The sequence below is a fragment of the Lycorma delicatula genome, chromosome 7, assembly GCF_047948215.1.
Source record: "Lycorma delicatula isolate Av1 chromosome 7, ASM4794821v1, whole genome shotgun sequence".
NCBI classification, from domain to species: Eukaryota; Metazoa; Arthropoda; class Insecta; order Hemiptera; family Fulgoridae; genus Lycorma; species Lycorma delicatula.
The window spans coordinates 75,900,400-75,927,999 of NC_134461.1; the positions used below are offsets into that span (position 1 = coordinate 75,900,400).

The 27,600-nt window shown below is 30.3% G+C and overlaps 1 protein-coding gene across 2 annotated transcripts in view; it reads left to right on the top strand.

Annotated features, from left to right (window-relative positions):
• LOC142327746 (beta-1,4-glucuronyltransferase 1) overlaps window positions 1–27,600 on the top strand; it is a 619,540-nt gene that overhangs the window by 272,252 nt on the left and 319,688 nt on the right. Inside the window, exon 1 of one of the 2 annotated variants that reach the window (XM_075371050.1) lies at window positions 24,118–24,230. The exons of the other annotated variant lie outside the window; for it this stretch is intronic. Coding sequence (XP_075227165.1) covers window positions 24,205–24,230 — 26 coding nt within the window. The 5' untranslated portion in view covers window positions 24,118–24,204. Of the gene's footprint in view, window positions 1–24,117; window positions 24,231–27,600 lie in introns of those variants that run through there. 2 annotated transcript variants of the gene reach the window in all.

Here is a 27,600-nt window from a genome sequence, read left to right on the forward strand (position 1 = left end):
ATCTAAAGGAATCCACTTCGTACACCGTCGACCTTTAACCGAAAGAGTTATCGAAAAAGACAAATATATTTTTTATGTAATATTTAATTTCAAATTCTGAGAATGAGATTCGAATTCGATTTGACCAGTGGTCTGACCATAGAAAATTGAATATCTGCAGGGAATATAATCCGGTTATTATCAAAATTTATTATAATATCCACCATCTAAAAACGGTGAAATATTTCGCAACAGCAGTAGTCCAGTAGTTTTTTCCAGATATATCAACTAAGTTCATGTAAAATTTCAGCTTACTCGGTTGAGCAGTTTTTCCATAAAAGAGAGTAACTGACTCACGGTCAACACCAGATTTTTATATGTACAGAGTAATCACGAAGTCTCCTGGGATTTTCATAGCCTTTGCATATGTTCATAATCTGTATGAACTTTTCTTATTATTTTCACGAGTGTCATACTTCTTGTGAAAGTAATAGAAAAGGTTCATAAAAAAACATATGTCCTAAAATTCTTCGTTTGCGAGTTATGGCTAGTGAAAGATTTCTCTCGGATTTCAGCTACCCCGGTGAAATCGTGCTGAAATATTTAGGACGTTAATTAAGGGATAGAATCTGAGATTTCTTATGCTTTTTGACTTGAAAATCGAATAAAATAGGTGGAAATAGATTGATAATGGCCGTAACTCACAAACAAAGCATTTTAGAACATATGTTTACAAGAACTTTTTCCATTATTTTCACGAGTAGAATAACTTATTAATGTTCCGGAAGAACTTCCTGATACACTCTGTGTATATACAATAGATCGCATGATTTTATAATACACCAGTATATAAAATAAATATTCAGAATGTGACTTTTTTTTAAATATTACTATTTAATTAACTGATTATAATATTCAGAAATTTGATTTAACAGATAAAAGGAATAACGTAATAAATATAAAATAGAAACTATTTATAAAATCAGATCACATTAATACATTTATTATCAAAATGTACGTTACTTAATGGTATTTATTTTACTTTTTAAAATGACAAAACAGTAATTCGAATTCTGTCCACAAATTATTAAATATTTTCTTGTTTTGAAATGTTAATAATGTTTTGATTAATAGATATTAATAGTAAAAGAAAAAGGATGTCATGGCTTCTTTAATACCTAAACAAAGCATATAAGGATATCATATGATTTCATGTTGTGAATTAATTATATTTCGGAACACATATAGGATAAATTATTATTGTGTTAATATTAAAGGTGAAGTGTAAGGTTTTTTAAGGTACGTTTATTTAATAAATTTAAATCAACTTCATACATACAAATATATAATGACGAATAATAACACCACTTATTATTACAATATGATTCTTTTGTTGAAGGTTTGTTATTTCAACAATAATGATCGTATAATTTCATAATTTACTTAAGATAGGTAATTTTTTTTGCGAATATCAAAGGATCACGCAAATATAATTTTTTATTCTTCTTTCTTTATTCCCGGAATTTCTTCATCTGTACTGATTTGATATTTTTATCGTTTTCAGTCCGTTTCTAAAATCGCACCGTGCCAGCTTTGCGTCGCTCCCGAAACAGTCTCGCTCGCTCGGCACCGGAAATTGGGGGACCTGTGCGTGGCCCATAACCTCCCCTTTCCAACGATATGCGTAATTTATATTTCCGGCTGGCTTTTGCGCGGGCTGAGACTGACGTATTGAATTTTTATATTTTTTTTACTTGTTTACTTTAACTTTTTAATCGTAAATATTCAATATTTTTAATCGTTCAAAATACACTTATTATTACTTAAATCGATCTATCCCGACAAACTTTAAACACAAACACTCGAATCACCGCGCTATCACGTCTAAGTCGTGAGCTAAACTGAATGAAAATGAGCGAGAGCATCAGTTTTGGTCGATCTGCACTGTACCCCCTCCCCTACAAATCCACTCGTCAGTGACGCAAACTCAAAGTTTTATTGGCGAGCTGACCATGTAAGTTATAAAGTAACACCGCATTTATGTCTCTGAGACTAATAGTTGGGAGTTATAAAGACAGGACGATGTAGATCTTTTCGTTACGCTACAAATTTCTGTTCTGTTACCCGTATGTTTCGGTGTGATTTTAAAGATGTTCCACGTCAATAGGGAGACTAAAAATAATATGGTCTGTAAAAAAAAGACACACGAAAATTAATGGCAAACACAGGAAGTTGATAAACGAAAGGCGACAAGTATACAGCTCTAAAACAAACGATACACTGGACTAACACGATGATTTACTGATTAGTAACACACTTCCCACACCTACACTTAGTACAGTACTACCAAATAAACTGCGCTGCTGATTAAATCCAGTACACGTCAGTGAAATTTTTTACGTGTTGACAGTACAGTTACTATTATTAGTTACTATTTATATATTCTTATTTTTTGTGACATGTTATATTTTCAAGTTTTTTTTTCATACATTACTGTAAATTTGCAATTTTTGAAACCTCTCGCGGATAATCGGCAAAGCGGATAATCGAGAGTTTTGTGTATTTCTAATTTTTTTCAATTTACTTTGTAAGTAATTTTTATAAGGAATTATTGTTGATTGTTTTTCCCGAATACTTAGTTGTTTTTACGTTTCCAAATTTAGTATGGATTACTTTCTTGTTGAAATTTTTAATATTTGTCATGATTTCAGTTTTGGTAAAATAAACTTGTAAACTAGTCTGTTCAGCAACAATTTTTAAGGATCAATTTCAATTTCTAGATCTTCTTCTGATCACTAATAAATCTAATTCATCAGAAAATGCTAAAGATTTAACTTATCCCAGTTTTTTTTGTGCTCAATCTTTTGTTATTTTCTCCCAATATATTTTTCATAATTTTATCAAATAAAGTATTTAAAAGTACAGGTGATAGAACTTCTTATTTTAATCCCATCTTGATTTTAATGGTTTGCTGATTTCTTCCTAGAATGTCAATGAGATTAAGTTTAAAAAGATCAACTCCATACTCTTCTAAACATTTAATTAATTCTTGTTTGTCTACAATTTTATACTTTTTGATAATCTATTAATGAAATGAGTAATGTTTGATTTTTAACACGTGAATTTTAATTATTAATTTTTATACTCCGAATTTGTTCTTGATATGATCTAACTTTTCAAAATCCTGTTTGATATTCATAATCAAAATTCTTTATAATCAACTTGAGGTTCTAGTCTAGTGAGAAAGGAATTAAAAAAATATTTTACATATACTAGAAGTAATTAAATTCCTGTGTAATTATTATTTATATTTTTTACCTTTTTTATGCAGAGGATTAAAGAGAATTTCCAACTTTATAGTATGGACATTGATCTTTCCAATTTATTTCATAGAATGATAATGTTTTTTTTTTTTTTTTTGAGAATTGAACTAAAATAAAACGTTTACAAACTACAAATACTCCAATCATTAAATAAAAGAACAATAAAAACCTTCATTAGATTTTAAAAGTACATTAAAGAAATAATCAAAGATTTCTTTAATCTTATTTTAATCAAATTGATCGTAGACGGCTAACTTTCTTATTTAAGATTGGTAAAATATGTTAAATTATCACTTTAGTTTTATAATTGCACATCCTAGTTTAAAAAAAACTTGGAATAGATAGAGCATCTACAGTAGAAAAAATAGTAAAGTTTTTCAGTTTTATTTTTTTATTTTAAAACCAAGTCGAACGGCAGTTCGATTAACATATTATTGAATACCTTTATTTTAATTAAATTAAGCGAATTTTCGTCAAATTTTTTCTATACGCTGTAGATTTCCTCAGTGTGGACAATTGGACGACACCTACCATGTTCTTTATGAGTGCTTGAAATACGAGTTAATACGTTCGGAGACCATCCGTCGGCTTGATCTTATCTGGTCGGCGTTGGATCTCCGTGTAAACTAGAGGAGACAGGCAAAATGGGCAATAGTGGAAAGTTTTGTAGTGTACTTAGCAAAGGAAATGATTGTTGAGGAAATCCAGAGCTCTGCTTGGATTTATCTTTTATTCTATTTTTGTTGATGTTTTGTTTTATAAATTATGTTTTTGTTTTTCTTGTTCTTGTTTTGTTTTGTTTCAATGTTACTGTGTTGTTATTGTTCCATTTTATATTTAGTGTTGTGTGTTGAACTCACTTTTACCTTCTACGAGTAGGTAGTTCAATTCCTATGTTAGTTAGGTATTTTCAGTCTTGCTTAAGATTCGTTGAGAAGTATGAGATTGTTTTGAGTTCATTAATTAGTAGTATACCGATGGGAATGTCATTCGTGGCATTCTCATCGGTGGCATCCTGGCTGAAGCGGACTAGAATACGTCAAAAGCCGAGGTTTCGAAGATGACTTTCGGTAAAGCCCATAAGGGCTCAGAACGAACGAGATGGCGGAGGGTGTCTTCCCCTACAGGGTCAGGATGTAAATTTCTACAATTGTAACTGGTCGGGAGGAAAAACATTTTGATATATATGAATAGAGAATAATTTATGGATTATTTCGAGAATAGCATTTTTTCATATCCTGACTTTGAACAATACACATTTCTTTTTATATTATTAATTTCAGAACATATAAATTGAATTTTTAACTTGGACTCAGTGAAAACTAATCTGACACTAAATCTATTTCTAGATTATCTAGTAATTTCAAAGAAGTTATTAACAATAACGTATTTCAAAAATTTGGTTCTTTTGAAGTTTAATATGGGATTTACAATTTGGTCAGTTTTTATATTTATTTAAAAAAACTAATCCCTTTTTTTGTATGTTTATATTTTGAAAGTAACAAATCTTACAATTTTAGATACTGAAATCCAGTCTCTTGAAAATGAAGCGTATTGTTTTCTACAATTCTATGCAATTAAATGCACGTAATATTAAACGCTAAAGATTAGAATTGACTGTAATTGTAGGATATGTGATGATTACATGGATTAATTCTTACATAATCACATTTACTAATGATAAATTAATTTGAAATTATACAAAGTAGTCATGCAATTTAGGATATGTTACTACTAACTTTCATTTATACATATATGTATATTTGTACGTAGTGTTGTGTGTGTGTGTATTTGTGTTTGTAAAGCATTACTGTTTAGATTACTTCATACGAAAGCGAAATATTTCTCTTCCGTTACCATTTACAAATTTTGAAAATACATTCCTAAAATGGCTTTAATAAAAATGATATAAATAAAAAACTTATTTTCTTTAAAAATACACATTTATTTATTTTATGGATAAAATAATTTTACTTTAGTTAAAAGGTAAATATCAATTCAAAACACCTTTCTTTTGTTAGATTTTAATTAACAATATATCCTAGCCTGAAAATCAAAAGGTGTAACGGGTTACTATTATGTTCACTAATCGAACACGGGACGCATTGCCTATATATTTTGTTTCGACGAAGATAATTGTAAATAACTGGAGACTTTTGGAACATTACACAAATTAATTCATCTAGAGAACTCATATTTTCATTTTTTTTTCATTTTTTTTTAGGATCTGTTCATTCTTATTTTATATTAATATCGTGATATATTTTAAATGCTTCCATATCCAAGTACCTTCTACTAAAAGTGATTGTTTTTTTATTCTTTTCTCTGCTCCCCTGGGCCGGCTCAGCAATCAAGTATTACTCAGCCCAAGGGAATATCCTTGCGACTCTAATGAGCCTCCCTCACCTACCGTATTTTTTTTATTTTCTTTTCTTCTGCTCCCTTGAGCCGGCTCAACAATCAAGTATTACCCAGCCCAAGGGAGTGTCCTTGCGACTCTAATGAGCCTCCCCCGCCTACCGACAGTACGTCCGGTATGGCAAGTCGGCTCACCGGTTCCGGATCTTTTCCTTATTTTCATCTTGCCTCTGCCTCTAACCGCTAAGGCCAGGGACAGCGGGCCCGGCTAGCCGTTTCCGGGCCCTGCACCCATAGCCGGGTCTCGGTCGTTATGGTTTTCTTTTTCTTAAAGTAACTCCTCCCACTTCTTGTAATCCATTTCCTTTGCTCGTATAACCTCAGCCACGAATCTGTCTATTGACACCCATTCCTCTTTACCTCTCAGCATATACTTTGTTGTAGTTTCCGGGATAATCTCTTGTATGTTATATCTTGCTTTTAGATCCTACCAAAATACACATCCAAAAAAGATATGGCAGGGAGTGTCCTCTTGACCACAGTGCACACAATCTGGGAGCTCTCTTCTTCTAAACCTGTGTAAATATACACCAAATCCTCCATAATAGGATAGGAATTGCTACAGGTAGTATCCCACGTCGCCGTGTTACCTTCCCAGCCACGATCCTATCTCTAATAAACTTCTTTATCCACGCCCCAGTTGTAGCAACATTCCACTTCTTTTGCCATTCTTGTAGCAAGAGATTAGTGGCATTTTTTCCCTGTCCGTGCCTTCATAGATCCGTTTTATTTGGGCAGCCCGTAACTGGATCGAGAGTAACCCGGCCAGGACTCCCCCGGATCCGCCGACACCGTTCGGTACGCGGCCATGATCCTTAAATTCATTCATTTAAAAGTGATTGTTTTAAATCAATTAATCCGTTCCAGAACAATTAAATAATTAACGTAAAAATATCTCCTACGTAATTTTAGAATAAAATATCCCCTTTGCCAAAATCTTTATAAATTTTTTTTTTAATGGGTGAACAAACAGATAATTATTATTGATTGGGTACTAAAAGAGAACATTGTATTTTGTTCCTATGAAAGATGATAGATGTTTATTCTAGTGTAATGTGTTAGAGATAATAATAATAATAATATACATTATTACCACTATTATAAGTAAAGCAAAAAAATTACGCATAAAATTTTGTTAGTTGGGGAATGAAATGGAAATAAAGTGCATGATGGAGATAAATCAAAGCTGATTATATTTTTCAGTGAACATTTTTAATAGCTAGGTTAGAATTTTTATATATTCTATTAAAATGTGTATTATCATTTTCAACCAATCATCTTAGAGGCCGTTCCAGGCGTATCCAATGAACTGTACTGAGAATACACCAATCACATTAATATTTACTTATATTCCCATTAAAACTGTATCTATTAGTTTTTCGGTAAACTTTCTTTTAAAAAAAATTATATCATATCACTTATAACTAAGAGTTTTTTATCATTTTTCTACTTAACCTGTTATATTTAAGATATATTTATAAAAGATAAAAACATTAATACGACAGTTTTTAATTTTCTAAGTAATTTATTGAATCACATCCTGAACCTGTAGGGAAAGACACCCTCCATGTGGCAGTTTCGGTCGCCCCAGTTTTGGCCATATAACTTATTAAGTAAGCGTATGATGGATTATATATATATTTTTTATATTTGAAATTTTATTAAAGATTCTTTTATTGTTTGATAAATATAAGCACTATAAGGAATCTGCGGGGCTCGTCTTGGGTGTCTCCGAACAAATATGTCGCTCAGTTTTTTCGAGCCATGGTGCTTGCATCAGAGACAGGATTGGCTCGTTGCGGCCTGGTTGTTCCAGTTTGTGTCCGCAGTGCAGCATTTTAAAAGATGCCTAGCATTTTTTATATGTTTGTTTATGGTATGAGGGTAGACGGTTGGAGATTGTGAGGCAGCCTGGAGAAATTGGTTCTTACTTAGATCTAGATGTAAATTGGAGAAACCGGACGAAATGGGTGATTGTGGAGAACTTCATGAGAAATTTGGTTCTCGAACGAGTCGCGAAGGGCGTATAGGAATGGAATTTTGATCTACCAGGGTAGCTAGGGTTCTGTTTCGGCACATTGTCGCTAGGATAGGCGTTTCTGTAGTTTTTCTTAGTATGGAATTTCGTGATGTTGCGGAATGAGTTCGTTTCGGTTTTCATAATTAGGTTTATAGCTCAAAATTTATTTAAATTGTGTCATTTGCATTGGTTATCCTGACAGAGGTTAAGCTGATGACTGAGAAATGTCAATTGGTTTGAGGGTCTAGAAGATGACCTCCGGTAAAGCCCATCAGGGCTAGGGACGGAGGGGGTTTATCCACCGGGTTGGTCTAGTAGTAACCGCGTCTTCCCAAATCAGCTGATTTGGAAGTCGAGAGTTCCAGCGTTCAAGTCCTAGTAAAGTCAGATATTTTTACACGGATTTAAATAATAGATCGTGGATACTGGTGTTCTTTGGTGGTTATGTTTCAATTAACCACACATCTCAGAAATAGTCGAACTGAGACTGTACAAGACTACACTTCATTTACACTCATACATATCATCCTCACTCATCCTCTGAAGTATTATCTAAACGGTAATTACTCGTCACAAGGCGGGTGTTTTCCTCTACGGGGTCAATACATCAACGGGATTGATGGTTTTTTTAACTGTAAATTTTTTCTGCTATTTCTCAAAACAGGATACTTTGTACATTAAAATGAAATTTTAAGAGGAAGAATTTAAAAAAAAAATGAAATAGATTATAAAAATTTTAGCTTATTTTCATAGAACTTTTAAAATACCTTTGATACGATTTTATTGATTTTCTTTTTTTTTAAATTGGTTTGCCACAGAAAAAATAATTCATAAATATAAAAGAAAGATGACTGATATCAGATTAACTTAAAATCGGTGAAATATTTTGAGAAACAACAATTTTCATTTTCGAAATAACGTAAAGTTTTCTGTGAATAAAGAATGAAAAAAAAACTTTAAAAATTTGTTTATTTGGTATCAGATTTGATGCTCTATTTAAAAAAAAAAAGTCGCTTCCTGTTTTAACTTCATTCATGAAAGAGCATATCTCTTAATTTATCGTATCTTCCGGTTAAAGTCCTACAATGTATATGTATGTATATTCTATATATATTTTGTCCTACTAACCAGTTATATCAATAGAACAAAGAAATATTTTTCTGTTGTATTTTATTTACGCTTTATTTATAAAAGTAAACAAATTAACATAGTATTAAATAATTTTGTTTCGCTCATTGTATTCTATAACAACATTAAACTTTACTTTGATTTAATGAGCAGTCAATAACTTTTAACAGAAATTGAACGCTCCACTCAAGTTTCCGATGTTCTTTTAGGTAGATTTCATAAGAAAGCTACCTATTGTAATGGGTACCATGATTCGACTTCCGAAAAATTTCGACATATCTTTGCGTTTCACACCCCACAGACATCAAAACCACCGTTAGTTCAAAAGTATATATATGTATACCTACATTTAAATATATTTCACTTTCTTGTGGAGACGATAACTGCCGTAATTTTTGCGCCAATCACTTTCAAATTGATACATAAAATATAACAACCCAAAATCTCGGTCGAGTTTATTAATGGACAAAATCGGACCTTGGGGGTTGAATGGGAGGGTTTTTCGAAAAAATAAAATACCGTTATAACTTTCCTATGAAGTAAAATATCGAATTTGTTTAAAGCTCCTATTATTCTGTGGATAAGAACCTAAAACTTATCTAAGTAAAGTTTTTTGATATCACCAACCATTGGCTCATGGGTGGAAAAAATCGGGTTTCGAAGACAAAAACATCATACCTCCCTTAATAGGCACAAAATCGAATCGGTTTAAAGTGGTCTTTACTCCTCTAAACATGACCTTAAAACTTTTGTCTGAAACAATTTTTGATATGACGGGAAGGGATGACCAAAATGTTGCTGGAATTGGAAGAAGATGCTTGTCGTATGCTAAACATGTGAAAAAAAGTTTCACATGCAGCCATTATCGTATTGAGTAAATTTGAAGTGTTTCTTAACTTTAAAGTGGAAATCTTCTTTTTTATCCTTTACTTAGCACCGGTGATATCTACCTCCGCCTTCCGGCGTGCCGAAAGGGTTTTTTTTGTTGAAGTTAATTTCTTCCACAATGTTTTATGCTATACTTCAATAAAATATAATATCTTTAATTTCAATATTCTTATTTTTTTTATGATATCGCCACATAAGCTTGAATCTTGTGCGTAGGATATGGAAATAGAATTTTGTAGCGTATAAAAAATCCCATGCCTGACCGGATTCGAACCCGGGATCTCCGGATGAAAGGTCGAGATGATACCATTCCGCCATGGAGATCGGTAAATAGTAATATCTCGTTAATGAATCCAAACTGTAGTTGGCTTATAATCTAATGTGATACACTTATTCCAGAATAATAACATTAGTAAAAATAGATATTTCAAAGATGTGTAATTGAGTTCTCGTCTGTGTATCTCTTGATTACCTAAGTTGGAATTTAGGTAAATGATATGACTAGTTTTATGCTACTGATAATCGCGCTACTGTTACTGTCTTATTACTGATTAATTAATAATTTAATACTAGTCCTATATGATTACGTGATTTTGGTTTCGGATATTGTATCAAAACACTTCTGCCGATGAACGGTTTTGTCTGCGTAATTTACAATTCTCCCCACCTACGACACTACATAAATATTTTCGATTCAGTCGGTATACAACATAGAACTGTGATTAATAATTATTATAATTATATATAAATTATAATTTCATTAATTAAATTATACGAAATGTTTTTAGTATAAATCTATCTGCATTTGTTAAGCGAATGATAAGATTTGAATATATATATCTCGTATTTTACGGTGTCGTTTTTTATGTACTAACTTTTTTAGTCGCTGATTGTATCGTTACTCGGTTCCAGTAAATTTAATTTACAAAACGGATTGATGATGTTTATTTTTTTATTTTATTAATTCCCTTACTAAGATCGGGTTTATTGTTCTCAAGATAACATATTTTTAATTAAGTACGGAGAAGATATAATTTTTCGAAATAAAATATAGGTTAACGAATTCAACGTTATCTAAAATAGTACAACTGTTTCTATCTTAGTCGTAGATGAAATTTTAAACGACGAAACTCTTTTCAAATATTAATCTAAAAAGAATTTTTACTTCCTTTAATAAAGGAAGTATTGTGATCGCGAAAAATTTCGGTTTACAAATTTCAACGGAAATATCCATTTTGAGCATCACTGAATCCATTGTGACTAGTTCGGCGTGACATCTGTACGTACGTGTATGTACCTCGCTTAACTCAAAAACCGTAGGATGTTGAAAATGTGGATATAGAACTGTTGTAACATCTAATTGTGCACCTTCCCTTTTGATTAACTAAATCAAAAGTGATCAACTAAAAGTGTCCAAAAAAGCCCAATATCCAAAAAAATTTTGATTTTGAACTTTTTCTTAACTGCCGTGATAAGGCTTCATTGAGAGCTTTTCAACGATATATCACTATATATCGTACTTATTATCATTCTTTTCAGAGTTATAGCCAAATAAAATTTTAATTAATAGTTGAATCTTATAAGGGGAAGGGACATCAGTTCGAATCAACTTCATCTCCTTTTTTTAACTTTTTTTTTCTTTAATTTCAATATATTAATTTATAAATAATTTTTAACCTCTGATTGTAAAAATAAATTTACGATAAATAATAATTCAATAATAACAAAAATTAAAAAAAAAATATGAAAAAAATCAGACGTTATTAATGAAATAAAATTTTATGTACTTTTCATTTAAAAAAAATGTGTTTATGAAATTTAATAGACGTACAAGAAAGTCATGTGGTGCCCACATCAGATTTTTTTAAATACTATAATAAAATAATTAGTGGTAGATATTTAAATATACACCTTATTTGGTTTAAGAGCACGTTCTAAATCAAAAGCGTATTGTAATTAAAAGGTTCATTTTTTTACTGATTAATTAATTCCCTACAAAAGCTTATAAAAACGCTTGTATCCGTAATTAGTTCTAATAATTGTAACCGATTTATTAAATAAATAATAACTAAAGCGAAGATTCACCTTGACTTTCAGCATACAACGGAAGCCTTTTCAGCGACTGCTTTTACAGCTAGGTGTTTTTATCCTTAAATTACATTATCTTTAGCTTATCTCGGATAAATGGCCTTTTCCCCTTAAAATAAAAGATTTTCTTGAATCCGTATTATCCTCTTGAAAGTTGTTTGAAATTAACTATTGTAAATTTAGATTTACACAGTTCTGAACGTTATTTATGTAGGGATATTTTACGTATTATTATCGGGTTAGACTTGGAATAATTGTCTGTCACAAGTAACAAACCTTAGATGTGGTATTCTAATTGGATATCATATAAAAGTAAATTATAAAATGATATAAAACCGGTTGAAAAAATTACTATACAGTAAAAAAAAATAGATTTAATTTTTTTTGTGTTTTTTGAGATTTTTTGTTCTCAATTTTTTGTTGAATTCAAGATATAAAAATTTAAGGGAGAATTAAAAAGGAATTATTTTTTTTAATTGAAGTATATTTATTTTCTTAATACTTTTTTAAATGTATAAGTTTTATTTTTACATATCCATAAGTTATGCGCAGGCCTACGCAGAAGGCTATCCTTTGGAAAGAAAATTTAAAGAGACTTCTATAAATCCTTTGCAAAAATGTGTGGACGAAAAATCTGAGTCTTGTTGAAAAAAGCGGGAGTTTAGGCCATTGGATGCATGAATATGTACATTAAAACCTTTAGTTTACTCAGGTAAACCTTTAGTTTACTCAGTATGTTCATAGAAAATGTAAATTCAAAGGAGTTTAAAAAAAAACATTTTAATTCTCCTTTTATACATTTTAAACGTAAATGTAGGCTTCTCCAAATATTAATCTTACAATTAAAAGAATATAAACTGAAATAGTCTTATTTTACTTTCTCGTCTAGAAAACGTTATAGCTCTATAAGGGAAAGTTTGTAATCGATTCAATTTGGGCATATGCGGTTTTCACCGGATAACATTTTGACACCTAAGTAACCCAAAAAAACCGGAAGGAAATTTTCCGGATGTTAATGTTCGTATGTACGTGTGTGTTTTCGGTGATGGCCTCTAAATCACCTTCTATTTCCAGAAATGCTGGACTTATTTTGGCCTAACTTTGTCAGATTACTTCTATATATGGGAAATTGATGCCATTAAATTTCCAACATAAAGGTCAAGGGAGTGAAGCTGTAGAGTAAGGTCTCTCTGAGTATCTCGAGATTTCGCCTAATTAAGGTCTATTTTTGTTAAATACATTTGTTAAAAATTGAAAAAAAAACAATATTTGCAAAAACGTTTCCGAAATCCCACCCCACCCCAAAAATATGCTATTGTAGTCGACTGCTATGTTGTGACGTCACAGGCGAGCGGGAGAATTAAATAAATGAATAATATATAAAGTGTAAAAAGTAACTCGGTCTGGCAGGGTCTCAAACTCGATCATCGGGTTGACTAGGTACCGCATGTGGTTTTTTTTTTAATTATAACCGATCAAAAAACGAAAAAAATTACTTTTCTATCGTTCTTTCTTGTTTAAATTTCAACTTTTTCAAATTGACGCCAGTAAAAGGGTTTATTAGTTAAAGGCAATTGATATTCACCAAATTGGGGCTGACTTCTAAAATCGACATTTAATAAAGGAAAAAAAAATATATATATTTAACATATATTTTTATTTAAGGGTGTATAATGATAATTAATATTTAAAGATAGAAATTATTTTCGAAAATAATTTGTAATTATATACTTAAAATAAATAATGATGAAATGAAATATAATATTTCTTTATAACAATCTTTAAAGAAATTTAATAAACGTTGTTGTTACGGGCCATGAAAACTTTTTTTCTTTTAATTAATAAAGCACGTAAATAGATATATAAATCACGATTTAATTAAATTTCGTAGTGTAATTTAAAGATGTTCCTTATAAATTGTTATTTTATTATATCTTTAATAATTAATCTTTAACGTTAAATTTAACATTTTGTTTTCTTAATTAAAATAAGAACAAAAGAAAAATTGAGGTTTAATAATTTTACATAGAATAAAATTTAACTGAAGGCGATTGTTTTGTTATATTGTCTACCATTGATTTTTTTTATTATTTTAAACAATGCAACATATGTGCATACAATTATACATATTCACTCACTCGGAAGAAATTACATTTATATTAAATGTTAGTTAGTTGCTCCATTTGAAATAGACAGACATGAAGTGAAAGGAGTTTTAATTTATCACAACCAACCGTCGAGACAACGTCGCGACGCGTTCGCCAGACAAACGATCTGTCTACGACGGCAGGATAAAATATCATTCGTTGACAGAAATCATGCCTTGAAGGGAAGATTCAAAAGAAATATCATTCATATTCTTTCTCTTGTAATATTTTATTTCTTTATATTTCTCTGTAATTTTAATGATCAACTTTATTTTTTTATTGTATTTATTTTATACATTTCTTTCTTTATCTTTTTACAACTGTATGAGAAAAAAAATATATACTTGTATTCTATTATACACATGTATGAAGTGAGTTAGTAAGTAACTGTACCATCTCTGTAATCGGACAACTTTCTCTTAGCGGAAACATCCGTATTGAAGTGGATTAGGTAGTCTACTGGAAACATCCAATAGTATAACCTGCTAACTTCATTAATGACAATCGAAAATTAATATCCATGTCTGTTCCTCAGGGTTTTGTGTAGAATTATCCGCGCGCTCACACACACACACACACACACACACACACACACGCGCGCGTACATTAAGTAACACGTCTCATCAAAGAAATACAAAGTAGGTAAACTGGTTTACTATTTTTTAAATAATTTACATACCTTTCTCTAATTATATAATATTTGGAAAAATTTAACAAAAAACGATTTATAATTTAAGGAAAATTACCGATATTTCATAGTGTATATTACTGAAATAAAATGATTAAATTACAATTACCCCATTTTGTAGATTTTTCAATTTGTTAATTTTCATTTTATTACATTCCTGTCTAGATAGCCAATAACAGAGATATAGTTGTAGAAGGGAAAGTACTGTAATAGGTCCAATGTGGTTTTTACCAGATCTTGACGTTTTGTCACCTAATGAACCCAAAAAACCGGATGGATATTTTCCGGATGTTAATGTGATGTTTTCCAGATATTCTAAAGTCTGATTTTTTATAAATGTTTAAGCTTTTCATTTTTTCAATTAATCTATATTAATTTTTATTTATTGTCCTAAATAAACCGTAAAACATTTCAATCTAATTCCTTTTCTAATGATGTTTTAATTACTTTTCTAATGCTTGTAAAACGTTTCCAGGAGCATTCTATTACGTAAGAATAGAGGGATCTTTCCCTTACGTAAAACTTTTATAAATTAAATGTTCAATAAAGTTGAAATTTTTTAACGTTTCAAAATATCTCCATGAAACTTTTGTTTTAACTTTTTTTCAAAATTAAGCGCGCTCCATTAAGATGGTTCATAACAATAGTAGGAAGTGTATTTTTAATCGTTTAAAAATTATTATTGATATAATATTTTCTTTTTTAGAGAACCTCAAATATTATTGCAATCTGTGATGTTTTTATTTACTTTTTGTGATATGATTTTTTTTGCAATTTTTTTTTTAATATTTTACGAAGAGAATAAATAAAAATGTATAAATTAATAATTTTTTGTTGAACTTTTTTTTAACTATACCGAATTTATGAATCACTTTCCAAAATTGTATACGATCCAATAAATCTATTCAAAGTATATAAATTATTATACTTGAAATTAAAATAACAATAAGTACGCTCAAAAACCGTAATTAAATTTTAACAAATCAAAGTTTTCACAAAACTTGTTTTATTTATCATTTTATTCCAATTATAATTTTTCATATTATATTACTATTTCTATTTGAAATTAAAAAAAAAAAAATGTAGTACTTTTAAGCTTCTGAAAATATTTCATTTAATTTCTAGTCTTGAATTAAAAAGGGCTAAGTTTTTTTTTTAAAGATAATGTAAGAATATTGGTAGGAATGTTTTAATTTAATAATTTTGATAGAATAAAGAAAAAGATTAATTTTTCTACAGGTTATATGATAAATTAAATTTTTATTACAATGAAATACTATTGAAAAAATTATAAATGTTATTTTTTTTTTTTACATAAAAAAACATGCTTACTGCTTGTAGTTTTAGGTGAACTTACTTTGTGGGATTTTTGTTGTGTCACACAATCCGTGGAAATCATGTAACTAATTTCTAATATTTAATAAAATGTTTATTATATTTATAATAGTGAAAATTACTGTGCGTCATCATCAATTTGTATTACCCTTAAAAATCTTACATATTTCAGGGTTTGTTTTTATTACATGAATATTTAGTTTCAATTGGATTTCAAAGGAAAAATTTACTTTATCATATAATTATGTAAATGATTTAGATTTGTATCGTTATGCAAGATCTATATTTTCTATTCCTGAAATACGATTTTAGATTGAATTCTTGTTTCGTACTTATTGAACCTGCCTTTAAATTTCTTTACTGTTTCATTCCATACTATTTTATCAAAAAAATATTTCTATATATTGTTTTCAAAATGGATTCCTTTTCAAATAATGAATCTAATACAAGATTTACATTGTTTTTTATTTATTAAAAATATCACTTTTAAAGTTTTATTTTTTATCTAAGTTTTTATTATTTTGTTTTATAATATATACTCGTATTGTATATGTTTTATATTTTGTTAAATAAGATTAGAACCATTACTTTTCTTTAAAATTTAACAAAAATATTTATAATTAAATCTTATTAAGTTTTTTGTGTTTAAAGTACGATATTTTTTGGATTGTAACTTATTTATATTAATAAGCTAATTAATAACACATTTTCCGGATTTTATAAAATATATGTTAATGATAATGGTAGTTAATACCTTGTTGAAGAAATTTTATCAATGTAACTTGTGAGAAACCTTTATTAAATTGTGCATGAAAATTTCATTTCTACAGAGTCCGGCAGAAATAACTCCCCGATTTTAAATGTAAATAAAATATTCTTAACAAAAAAATTAAATATATTTTTAAAGATCAGAGTTTTATTTTCACATAGCTTTTATTGATTTTTAAAAATTATGTCTTCATTTGCCGACCTTCACTATCTATACAGGTCTTTAACCTTTCTCCAAATACCGCATTACTTTTCTTATCATTTCCAGTGGTATTGTAGTGATCGGTTGATGGCTAGTAGCTTTTAAATGATTGAGGCTTCTGTTTAAAGATTTCAGCCTTTAGGTGTCCCCAGAGAAAAAGTTACATCCTGCAAGATCGAGTAACCGTACTGGTCATTGGATGCCTCCTCGTTATGAAATAAGACGTCCCGTAAACATTTCTGTGGGGAAATTCGTTGATTATCTGTGTGAGCATTGGCCCATCTTGTTGAAACAATAAATTTTCGGCTTGATTTCCGAGTTCATTAAGTCTTGGCAGCAAGAAATCGTGTAACAATTTTACAAAACGTTCGGAAGTTACTGTAACTGATTGTCTTTCTTCCCCAAAAAAGTACGGCTCTATTATTCCAAATTCAACAACCGCGCACCAAATTGTAACACGCTCAGAGTTCATAGGGCGCTCATGAAGTTATAGGGGACTATTTTCTACCCAGAATCGAAAGATTTTTTTTGTTAACACAACCCGATAAATGAAAGTGGGCTTCGTCACTTGATAGTACAATCGAGTTCACCAGAACATTTTCGAGAATAGTTTGACAAGAAGCAATACGACTAATCGAGTCACGTTCATTTAGCTGTTGCACGACTATGATCTTGTAAGGACAAAACTGTAAGTCGTCGTAAAAAATTTTCCTTACAGTCCGATCAGAAATTTGTAACGCAGCAGCGTATTTGAAAGCTGATCGACGAGGAGATTGTGTAACTGTTTGTCTCACTGCTTCATTATTTTTGGGTGTTCGAACGCTTCGTGACCTATCCGGTGCTTTCTTTTTCAAAGCTGAACCTATAGCTCTAAAATTGGACACCCATAACTGAATTGTCTTCTTATCGGGTACCGCGGCGTGTCGACCTTGCCGAAAGTGTGAACGAGAAATAATCACTGCGAGTTGATAATAGAATCACCATTTTTAAAATACGTTTCAATAACGTTAGCGCGATGCTCACCACTCCACGCCATGGTTGTAACTGAAATGATAAGAAATCCGCTAAAAAATGGCGTGCCGACACCTCGCCGTCTAGTATTAACGCTTAACCAGCAGCGGGGGGAAATCGGGGAGTTATTTCTGCCGGACTCTAATTAACAGAACTGTACAAATTAAGTTAGTATTTGTGGAAACCAACAATATAGTGTTAACTTAGCTAATAATTTTGTTATCGATTTTAAAAATACCATTATTTTTTTTATCTGCGCTTAGGTAGATCCCTTGCACCATGAGTTTCTCCATTCTCCGCTATTTTTAATTGAACTTTTTAGATCCGGATAGCTCTTATTTCTTTTTAGATCGAATATAATTTTTAATCATTTCTTACCTCTATTTTTTGTATCTTCCACTGATCCTTTAAGCAATATTTTTATTAATATTTCTTCTTTCATGATATTCTCAGGGCTTTTACTCTGAAATGTTCTAATTAAGTTTCTATTCTCGTTCTGTCTTCTCATTATACTTATTAAAATTACAGTTTATTTTTTCTGTTTTCTGTTTAAAAATTAGATCTAATTAAATACATTGTAATTATTAGAATACTCTTAAGAGAAAATGTTTATCATTATTCACATTTAATAAGTAACAAATACTATTAAAATAGTTATTGCTAAAACAATAAGTCATGGCAGGAGAGCAGTACTGTCGGCCTCCGTGGCGCGAGTTTTAGCGTCTCGGTCTTTCATCCGGAGGTCCTGGGTTCGAATTCCGGTCAGGCATGGCATTTTCACAGACTACAAATCATCCTCTAAAGCAATACCTAGCAGTAGTCCCGGAGGTTAAAAAAAAAGGTATTAAACGTTAATTTTACGTGTTTCTTTTATCGTCTTAGCAGATTTCATAGTTAAAAAAAGTATTTTTTTAATAAAACACACACATATATATATATATATATAAAGTTTATGTATGATGTCTTGTCCTCTCTAAAACAAAAAAATCAAAACACGCTTCGCTTAACCATTTTAAGCATGACACTAGACTTTAAATTCATTTTTATAAATTTTCTTTAAAAAAAATATATTATTGTATAAGGTTGAATCGGTTTGTAATCCCTTTTATACTTTTTAAAAATAAATAATTTTGATATTTTTACTTATTTTAGTACGTCAATTTTCGTTTTTAATTAATACGACCGGTTTCGATCTAACTCATCTTCAGTATTAAATCTTACTTCGAACAATCATCTTTGAAAAAATGAAATAAAGTCTTTCGATAAAAATTATCATATTTCTAAATTACTATGATTTTTAAACTTTATTTTTTCTTAATAAATTTTAAAATTTATAGATATTTTGTGAACTGTATTAATTTTGGTTAATAAATTTGTAATTAGAATTAGTAATATCTGAATATGATATAAAAAAAAATGTTATATGAAATAAATAAAGTGATACTTATTAAAATTAAACAGATCTCCATCAATCTATAACGGAATGACAAAAGTACCTTTTCGTTCGGAGGTTTCCGAGTTCGAATCCTGGTTCAGACAAAATGTTTTTCAAATGTTTCAAAAAAAGTACATATCTGCGTATCATAGATCATTGGTTTCACTTATCTTTCATCAATCTTTACCTTTAGGTACAGATCACATTATGAATGAGGGGGAGAGAGATCTCCAAATATTTCTCTCTTATGATAATCTGTTATATTCATTTTGACTGCTCTGCATAATTTTATTTTAGCATTTGTATATTCTAATCGTTTAAAACAGATATTTGGACGTTTAACCTTGTAGGAGGCTGCCAATTTTGTGCTCGTAAGCAGCACATTTCTCTAAAGGGGATATATTTGTGTAAACAAAAAATATTTTTGTTGGTTAATGTGTATGTAAATTTTTACTGTGTTATTATTCTTTATGCTTACAGTAGAGAACAGCTAACCTTGCTAACTGCAAAGGTAGTCAGCTAAGGTATATATAGTAGCGTCAGATAATGGAGAGGTTCCCTTACAGCAGTAAAGTCCAAAATACTCAGATGTATAGAACTGTAAAACAGAATATGCACGCAATTAACGGATATGACGTAATAGCGAGCTAATTTTGAAGTAATTTTAACGAAACTTTTCTTAAATTAATAAAAAATATGTATATTTTTATATTTAAATGCCTAATATCAAAGAAAATAAAAATATAAATGAAAATAAAATATCAAAAGAAAATTTTAAAATACACGAAATTATTATGAAACACGAAAAATATATTCTTCTTTTAAAATGATTATAATGTTTGGCTTAAAATTAAAGTTTAATTTTTTTTTGCCTAAATTTCAATAAAAATTATTTTTAGAATGTCATACCAGTTCAATGTGCTTACTAAGTCACTGAAAGTATCATCACGTATCATTGTTGCAAGTTGGCTTATATTCTCGTAAAGTTGATTGTTCCTTCACGGGTTACTATGAATGCGATCATCAACTTCGTCTCATCGTTTTTCTGTTTTTTTATTTTTTTATTTTTACTTACTCTTCTTGTACAAGATTATAGATTATATTGATCTGTATGATGTAAATGAAGTGTAGTCTTGTACAATCTCAGGTCGATTACTCCGAGATGTGTGGTTAATTGAAACTCAACCACCAAAGAACACCGGTATCCACGATATATTATTCAAATTCGTATAAAAGTAACTGCCTTTACTAGGATTTGAACCTTAAAACTCTCAACTTCGAAATCAGCTGATTTGCGACAACGAGTTAACCTCTAGTCGTCCGCTGGTGTAGTCATCTTAGTTTTACGTTACAGGTGAGCGGTAGAATTAAAAATATGAATAATAAATACTTTTTCAAATGTGTAAAATAGTAGTTAAAATGGCTACTTTTACCGCCACACCTGCGTGAATGAAATACAGTACGAGTGCGTGCTTTAGTTAGAATCATCGAATTAAATGAGCTCTCTAAAAAATATTATATTTAAATAAAATTATAAGTATTTTTTTTTTTATTTAAGTTGTATGTGCAAGCCGTGCATCAGAAAAAAGTCGCGTGTGGAGAAAGTTCCAAACTGCTGTCAGTTTTTTTAAGACACTTCGTCATCGCGATCAATAAAATAGTCGTAACTTCAAAATTTGAAATTTGTATTTATTCTCCCATGCTTATTGGGTGGAACTGGTTTATCAATGAATTTTCCTTGGTAAACCATGGATTTCCTTGGTGTATCTCATAAAAAATTGACAACTCCTTATTTTTCTTTAGGTCTAACATGATATTGTAATAACAAGAGATCAATTAAAATAGTCATCGGGAATTCACTCAAGAAAGGACTCGTTTGATAATATTACGTTCTGTTTTAATATCAATAGGTTGAGAATTTTTTTATCGACTTTTCGAAGAAAAGTACGGTATTACTTTTTGTCATAGAATGGAATTGGGGGTGAAAATTAGTTTTTTTTACATTTTGAGGTAAGAGGATTACGGAAATACCATTCCCTTAAATTGTGGTTCCCATACATATGTATATATTTATAGGCCTACATATAAAATTTTGTGGCTCGAAAATTTTCAAAACTATTTGATCAATTTCATGAAATTTATATATGCTGTAGAAGTATATCTAAAGTTATGCATGTGAAAAATGATGAAAATTGTTTTTGTTTTTTAATCCCTGCCTCCGGAAACCAGACCTCCAATTAAGCATGAACGCGGTTCCGGGAGGTGCCTTTGCCTCAACCCGCCAGATGAGGGAAAAGCCAGGCCTGGCTATCCCATTCCCGACCTCAATCATCCAGCAACCGGGACTCGGTTCTTTGTGCTTCGCCTATAACTGGGTCACCCCCGAAGGGACGGCCCCGCCGGGACTCATTCTTTTAGCCCACGGGGTCGAGAGTCCCCGCACTTAATCACCACCGTCCATCCGTGCAAGCACGGGCGAACGGCAGCTCCGTACGGAGCTGTCCCTCACCTCCTCGCTTCATGAAATTTCATTTGCAGTATTCTCGACACAAAACCCGTCACAGTGTCGAAGTCCACCGAACTGCGCAGCATCGTTCCAACGATGGTCCCTACCTGGAGATGCCCAATTACGGTAGTACAGTTGCGGCGTTCCTCGTCCCACTGCGAGCACTGGAATATCACGTGTTCCGGCGTGTCTAACTCACGACAGTAGGGACAGAAGAGGTCTTCAGCTCTTCTTCGTTCACACAGGTATGAACGAAAGACCCCATGGCCTATCAGGAATTGTGTCAGCCAGAACCCCAGTTCGCCCGTGGCTCAATATGCGTGATCAAACGATGCGTCCACCTCCCTTTCGTGGACTCATCCCACCTGGCTTGCCAATCCCTGTAGACAGTTGCGTAGGAATCGTCCTTAGACACACCCCGATAAACTTGCGCACGAGCCGCCACCAGCTGCTGAAGTGGCGGCATCCCAGTCACCACCAGCACCGCCTCAGTCCAGACCGAGGCGTATGCCAACGCCACTTTAAGAGCCATACGACGCTGTACTTTCTCCAACAGTTTTCTGTTACGCCCTACCGCCATGGCTGTCTTCCTTAGTGATGCGCCATAAAGAAGAATCGAGGTCGCCACATGCGCGTACAGCCTCCTCTTCGATGTACGGGGCCCTCCAACGTTTGATAGTAACTTAACGGAGTTCTTGACAGTCTGCCCAGCTTTCTCACTCACCGCTTGGACGTTAAGAGTGAATGACCACCTAGGTCAACCACATTCCAAGATACTTGGCGGCCTCTCATGAGTGGACCATCGCTGCTCCCTCCATCGAAGTCGGAAGGGCACCAGTCGCCGCCTTCCTGCCATTGGGACAGATGAAAATTGGTTGAGTCTGGAGTTTTTTTGTTACGCTCAATTTAAGATCGGTAAACTTTGCGCGGGGCAAGTTAGAAGCGTGGTTCGTATATGATATCTATTTTTAGCAGTATTATTCGGCGTAATGTTCAAGTAACATTACCTGCTTTGAGAGTCATGATGACTGCATATGTGTTTGAGCGTGACAAAAGAAACGAAAAAAATAAGGAAAAGTCAGTCTTCTTACGAAAAACTGTGCAAGAATTTTTTTTATGTAAGGTTTTGGTATGATCTCACGTTAGTTTTTCTTAATTTTAATTTATTTTACTTACTTTTTAGCTATTCAAAAATTTTTTAATTTCTTTTTTATTCTTATTAAAATTTTTATTTCTAATTAATTTGCATCAACGTGATCGAAAATATGTAATCAAATTATAGAAGCTCCATGAAAAGAAATCCTATTGTATTTTAATGTTAAGTACTATTGTAGAATTACAGTGTACTGTATGGGTAGAGTGCTGTACCTGGTAACCAGTAATTGTCATTATAAGAAAAGTTGCAACCATTTTGAGTTTCCGGAGTCACTACCGTTGGAAATGAGATTCCTGGTATAATAAATAATAAAAGTATAATAAAGTATAAAAAAACAGTTATTTTTTCGATTTATTCTTCTCGCATTACATATGAAATTTAAATAACACTTAATTTCTTCTTTTTTTTATCTATTTTTCATTCTTAAATCTTTTTGATAGCTATTACGTGTTAAATGTATCTATTTACATAAGATCTAATAAGATAATATGTTATGTAAATGAACCGGAATTGCAAGAAGCTTTTATAGTGTTCTACTTGCAGTTGTTTAAAGACTATTTAAAAAAATATTTAACATTTTTATAACGAGATTACTTAGTTTACTTTGCATTATCAATAGTTAAGTAGTTTAATAATATCAATTTTGATTGATAATTAATAAAAAAATATTTTTTTTATTTTTATTCCTTTATGAAAGTTTATCTGTTTATTTATTAATATTATTACAGGATTTTCATATAATTATTAATGGTTGCTTCTCTTTTTTTTTAATTGCTGATTTACGTGCCAAATAAATTATATAAATTGTTTCATTGCGTTGTAAACATGATTGCCAACCTTTAAACTTCATTCAGAATAGATAGTCATTTAATTGATTATTCATCGATTAGAGAAATTATCCTGTTACTAATATACTCCCTCTTCATCTTAAGTTTGTTAACAGTTAATGAACAGTCGGTAGTTACGAGCAGAAAGGACGTCTTCTACAGTTCGTTGAATTGATTTTAAGTGTGTAACGTTTAAGGTTATGATTAATCTATAATATTAATTTTCAGTTTTATATTTTTAAAATTTATTTTTATTAATTTATTTATTATAATCGTGCATTACAAATGGATGAAAGGAATAAATCGTTGCGGTTTGTATTTTATGATTTATTTATACTTTTATTTTTTGATATTTAATAAAATTAAATTTTTCTTTCATCACTTACTTGATTACTGATGGATACGTGTAACTCTTATTCTGGATTAATCTCATATATTATCCCAAATTATATGTTTTACGCATGCAAAACTTTGATTTTTTTTACAGTTCTTATTTCAATCTTCCTTTTACATCTAAATCAATTAATCTTAGATGCCTTAATAAGTGCTTTACCGATTTATTCCAGTTTTTTTTTTAATCTAGAATATTCTTTTTTCCAATTTTATTTAAAATATTTTCATTCTATTATCTTCCAGCATATTGAATTTTTTTTTTTAATTTATATGTTTTTATAATTATTTATCTTATAAATAAAATAATTCTTCTTATGAAATTTAAATTTCATATGATTTGTCTTTGCATACGTTTATGAATTAAAAAAAAAACATTATTTTTATATATATTTTTTTTTAACGTAGTTACTGTTAAAGCAAATTTGATATCCATTTTTTTAAATAAAATTTCCTGAACTGAACATTATGCATTGAACAGAATTGCAATCACATTGAGCAATTCCTTTGAAGAAATGTTTACAGTATTATCAAATAACGATTTTGATATTTAATAATTTAAAAAAAACCAAGTAGTATGTGATTATTTTTTTAAATTTATTTTTATTCTTTTTTTTCTGTTACTGATAAGTTTTCATTTACATTATGTTATTCAAACATTGATGAAACTTTTTTTGATTTAAAATTCGTATCACTTTTCCGATCCAGTTTGTGTGTTTTATTTTTTTTTTATTAAAGTTGAACTGAAATTTGCGTTTAATTTTAATAGTCGTTTTTACATTAATTTTTTCAAAATTAAATTCTCCACAAAGTTAACTAGAAACTTTTATTTGTATATTGGTAAATGAATAAAGTTATTTTATTCCAATAATTTTGTTAAGCATGGCCGGTTGGTATAAGTAGATAATTTAATATACAAAAAACCGTTTACCAGCAGTTGAATTCGAATCGTTCCAGCGCTTTCGGAATTAAATTCCATCTTCAGGAACTCTCATATTCGTCCTATTTTGTAATAGTAATTAAAACTTCACATGTAAATTATAAAAAAATCGTGATATTTGCTTAAAACTTAATAGTTGGTCGTCATATGTTATAAAATTATGTCAATTTGGAGGTCTCATAATTTACATGTAAAGTTTTAATTACTATTACAAATAGAACGAATATGAGAGTGCCTGAAGATGAAATTTAATTCCGGAAGCGCTAGAACGATTCGAATTATTGTTGGTAAGCGGTTTTTTGTATATTAATTTAATATAATATATTAAATTAATATAATAAATTTAAAAAAAAGTATTTTGCCAACAAAGAATTTTCGTGTTTTTTCTCCGTTTTTCGTAAAACTTAAGTGACATAGAGTTCTGGGACTACTTTTATTTAATTTTTTAGATCAAAAATCATAAGGAAGCACCAATTTACCCCTTGATTTGTAACTTAAGAAATTTATTACGGTTTAATTTCACAGAGAAAGGAAAAAGGTCACAACTAACTAATAAATAATATTGTGGAATAAAACTGTATCCAATATTGTTTAGATTTAGTAATTTTTGGAAAATTGTTTATTAAGTAAATATAACTTTGTCCGTTGACATTTCTTACTTCTCTATTTTCCAGGTAGTTATTCCTTTGTACGTTCTAAGTATTTGCAAAATGTTACGGTTTTAAGTGTTTGTTATTTTATTCAAGACCAAACTAAATAACCGTGTAATTATTTATTTTCAAATATTTTAACTTTAAAATTAGGTTTTTGGAAAGAGGAGAATGTAGTTTTAAAAAAATTATTAATACTTTTTTTAATTGGTAATTTTGAAAGCGACTCCATCAGTGTTGAAAAAACACAGTTTAGTTTGTTTTTTTTTTAGGGAGGTATGTCATTTCATCGTTCCTTTGAAGGGTTTTAGTTTGTAAAATTGCTGTAAGGTTTAACGAAGGTTTAAAGTATTCCTTGCAGGCAAATTTTGATGAATTTCCTTTTTTTACCTATTTAGGTAAGATCTTACCATTATACAGATAATGTATTATTTTCCACGATCTAAATAAAATATTTTTTTACTGTAAAACTGATTTTATTTCAAAACCTAACTTTTTTTACATAATAGTTCTTACAATAGCGAAACGGTTAAAATGTTAGTTTTTAGTTGTTCAACTGGTCCCTTGTTTTATTTCCGGGTAATGTTCTTTAATTTTTTCATCCATCCGATTAAAATAGGTAAATTTAAAATAATTTATAATATATATTTTAATTATATTTTAAGGAATTAAAAGCATTAAAATGATATAAAATACTACCCAAAAATTGACCTTAAATCGACCTTAATCACGTCGAGAATTTAATTCACTAGAAATTCGTTTCTTCACTGTTCTCCTCGCATAATACTCTCGCAGACTCACATCTTGCTGACCCTCATCTCGCAGCCTGACATCGAAACGTCAAGCCTAGGCTGATTTTGCAGAACTGATTTGAACTGGTGTCCCCCGAAGTATTTTTACTCCTATCTTCTGTACCTGCCGGACCAGAACCCAGTTGAGCGTGAAAACGATTGACCGAGTCCTTTCATTCCCATGCATTCCTAGCGTGGATCCGGTAACTCTTCTCACAGAGCAATATTTGTTTAGGTGTGTCTCAGTGAGCAGTATTACAAAAGACGGTTGTTAAACGGACCTATTACCTTTACTAAAAGGGTTCCTTTTAGCTCCTTTCTGGATTCCTCTCATTATTATATTTTCTACTATTTTTAATTGGAAGGAATCCTACACATGTTTCGTTATGCCTTGTAACATTATAGATAATTACTAGTTGTAGGAAAGATAATATTAGTAATATATTTAATTATCTTTAGAACTGACGTGAATGAATCATTAGGCGCATAACGTAGGAATAATAAAACCATTTTGTGACCGATAAAATTCGCTTTCCTCAATCTAGTATTGATAAGAAAAATTAGAATAATAAGTAAATAAAAATTTAATTAATTGTTATCTGTTTAGTTAATAACTATAAATAATTAAATATTAGATGTTACATTTATGTTATTACATATATAATTTAATAGAATTGGATTTTATTTAACTAATTACTTTCATTGATCTCAAGGGTACAATTCTCCAATAGACAAAGAGAGCATTTCTTTGCATCAGTTCCAAATCGAATTGAAATGGACTTTAAAGTTAAATATCATTCAATAAATTCAATCAAATAGAATTATCATAAGATTATTTAAAATTCCATCATTTGGTATCTTTTTTTCTCAGTTTTCATATCAAATAAATAAATATATTAATTAGTAATAA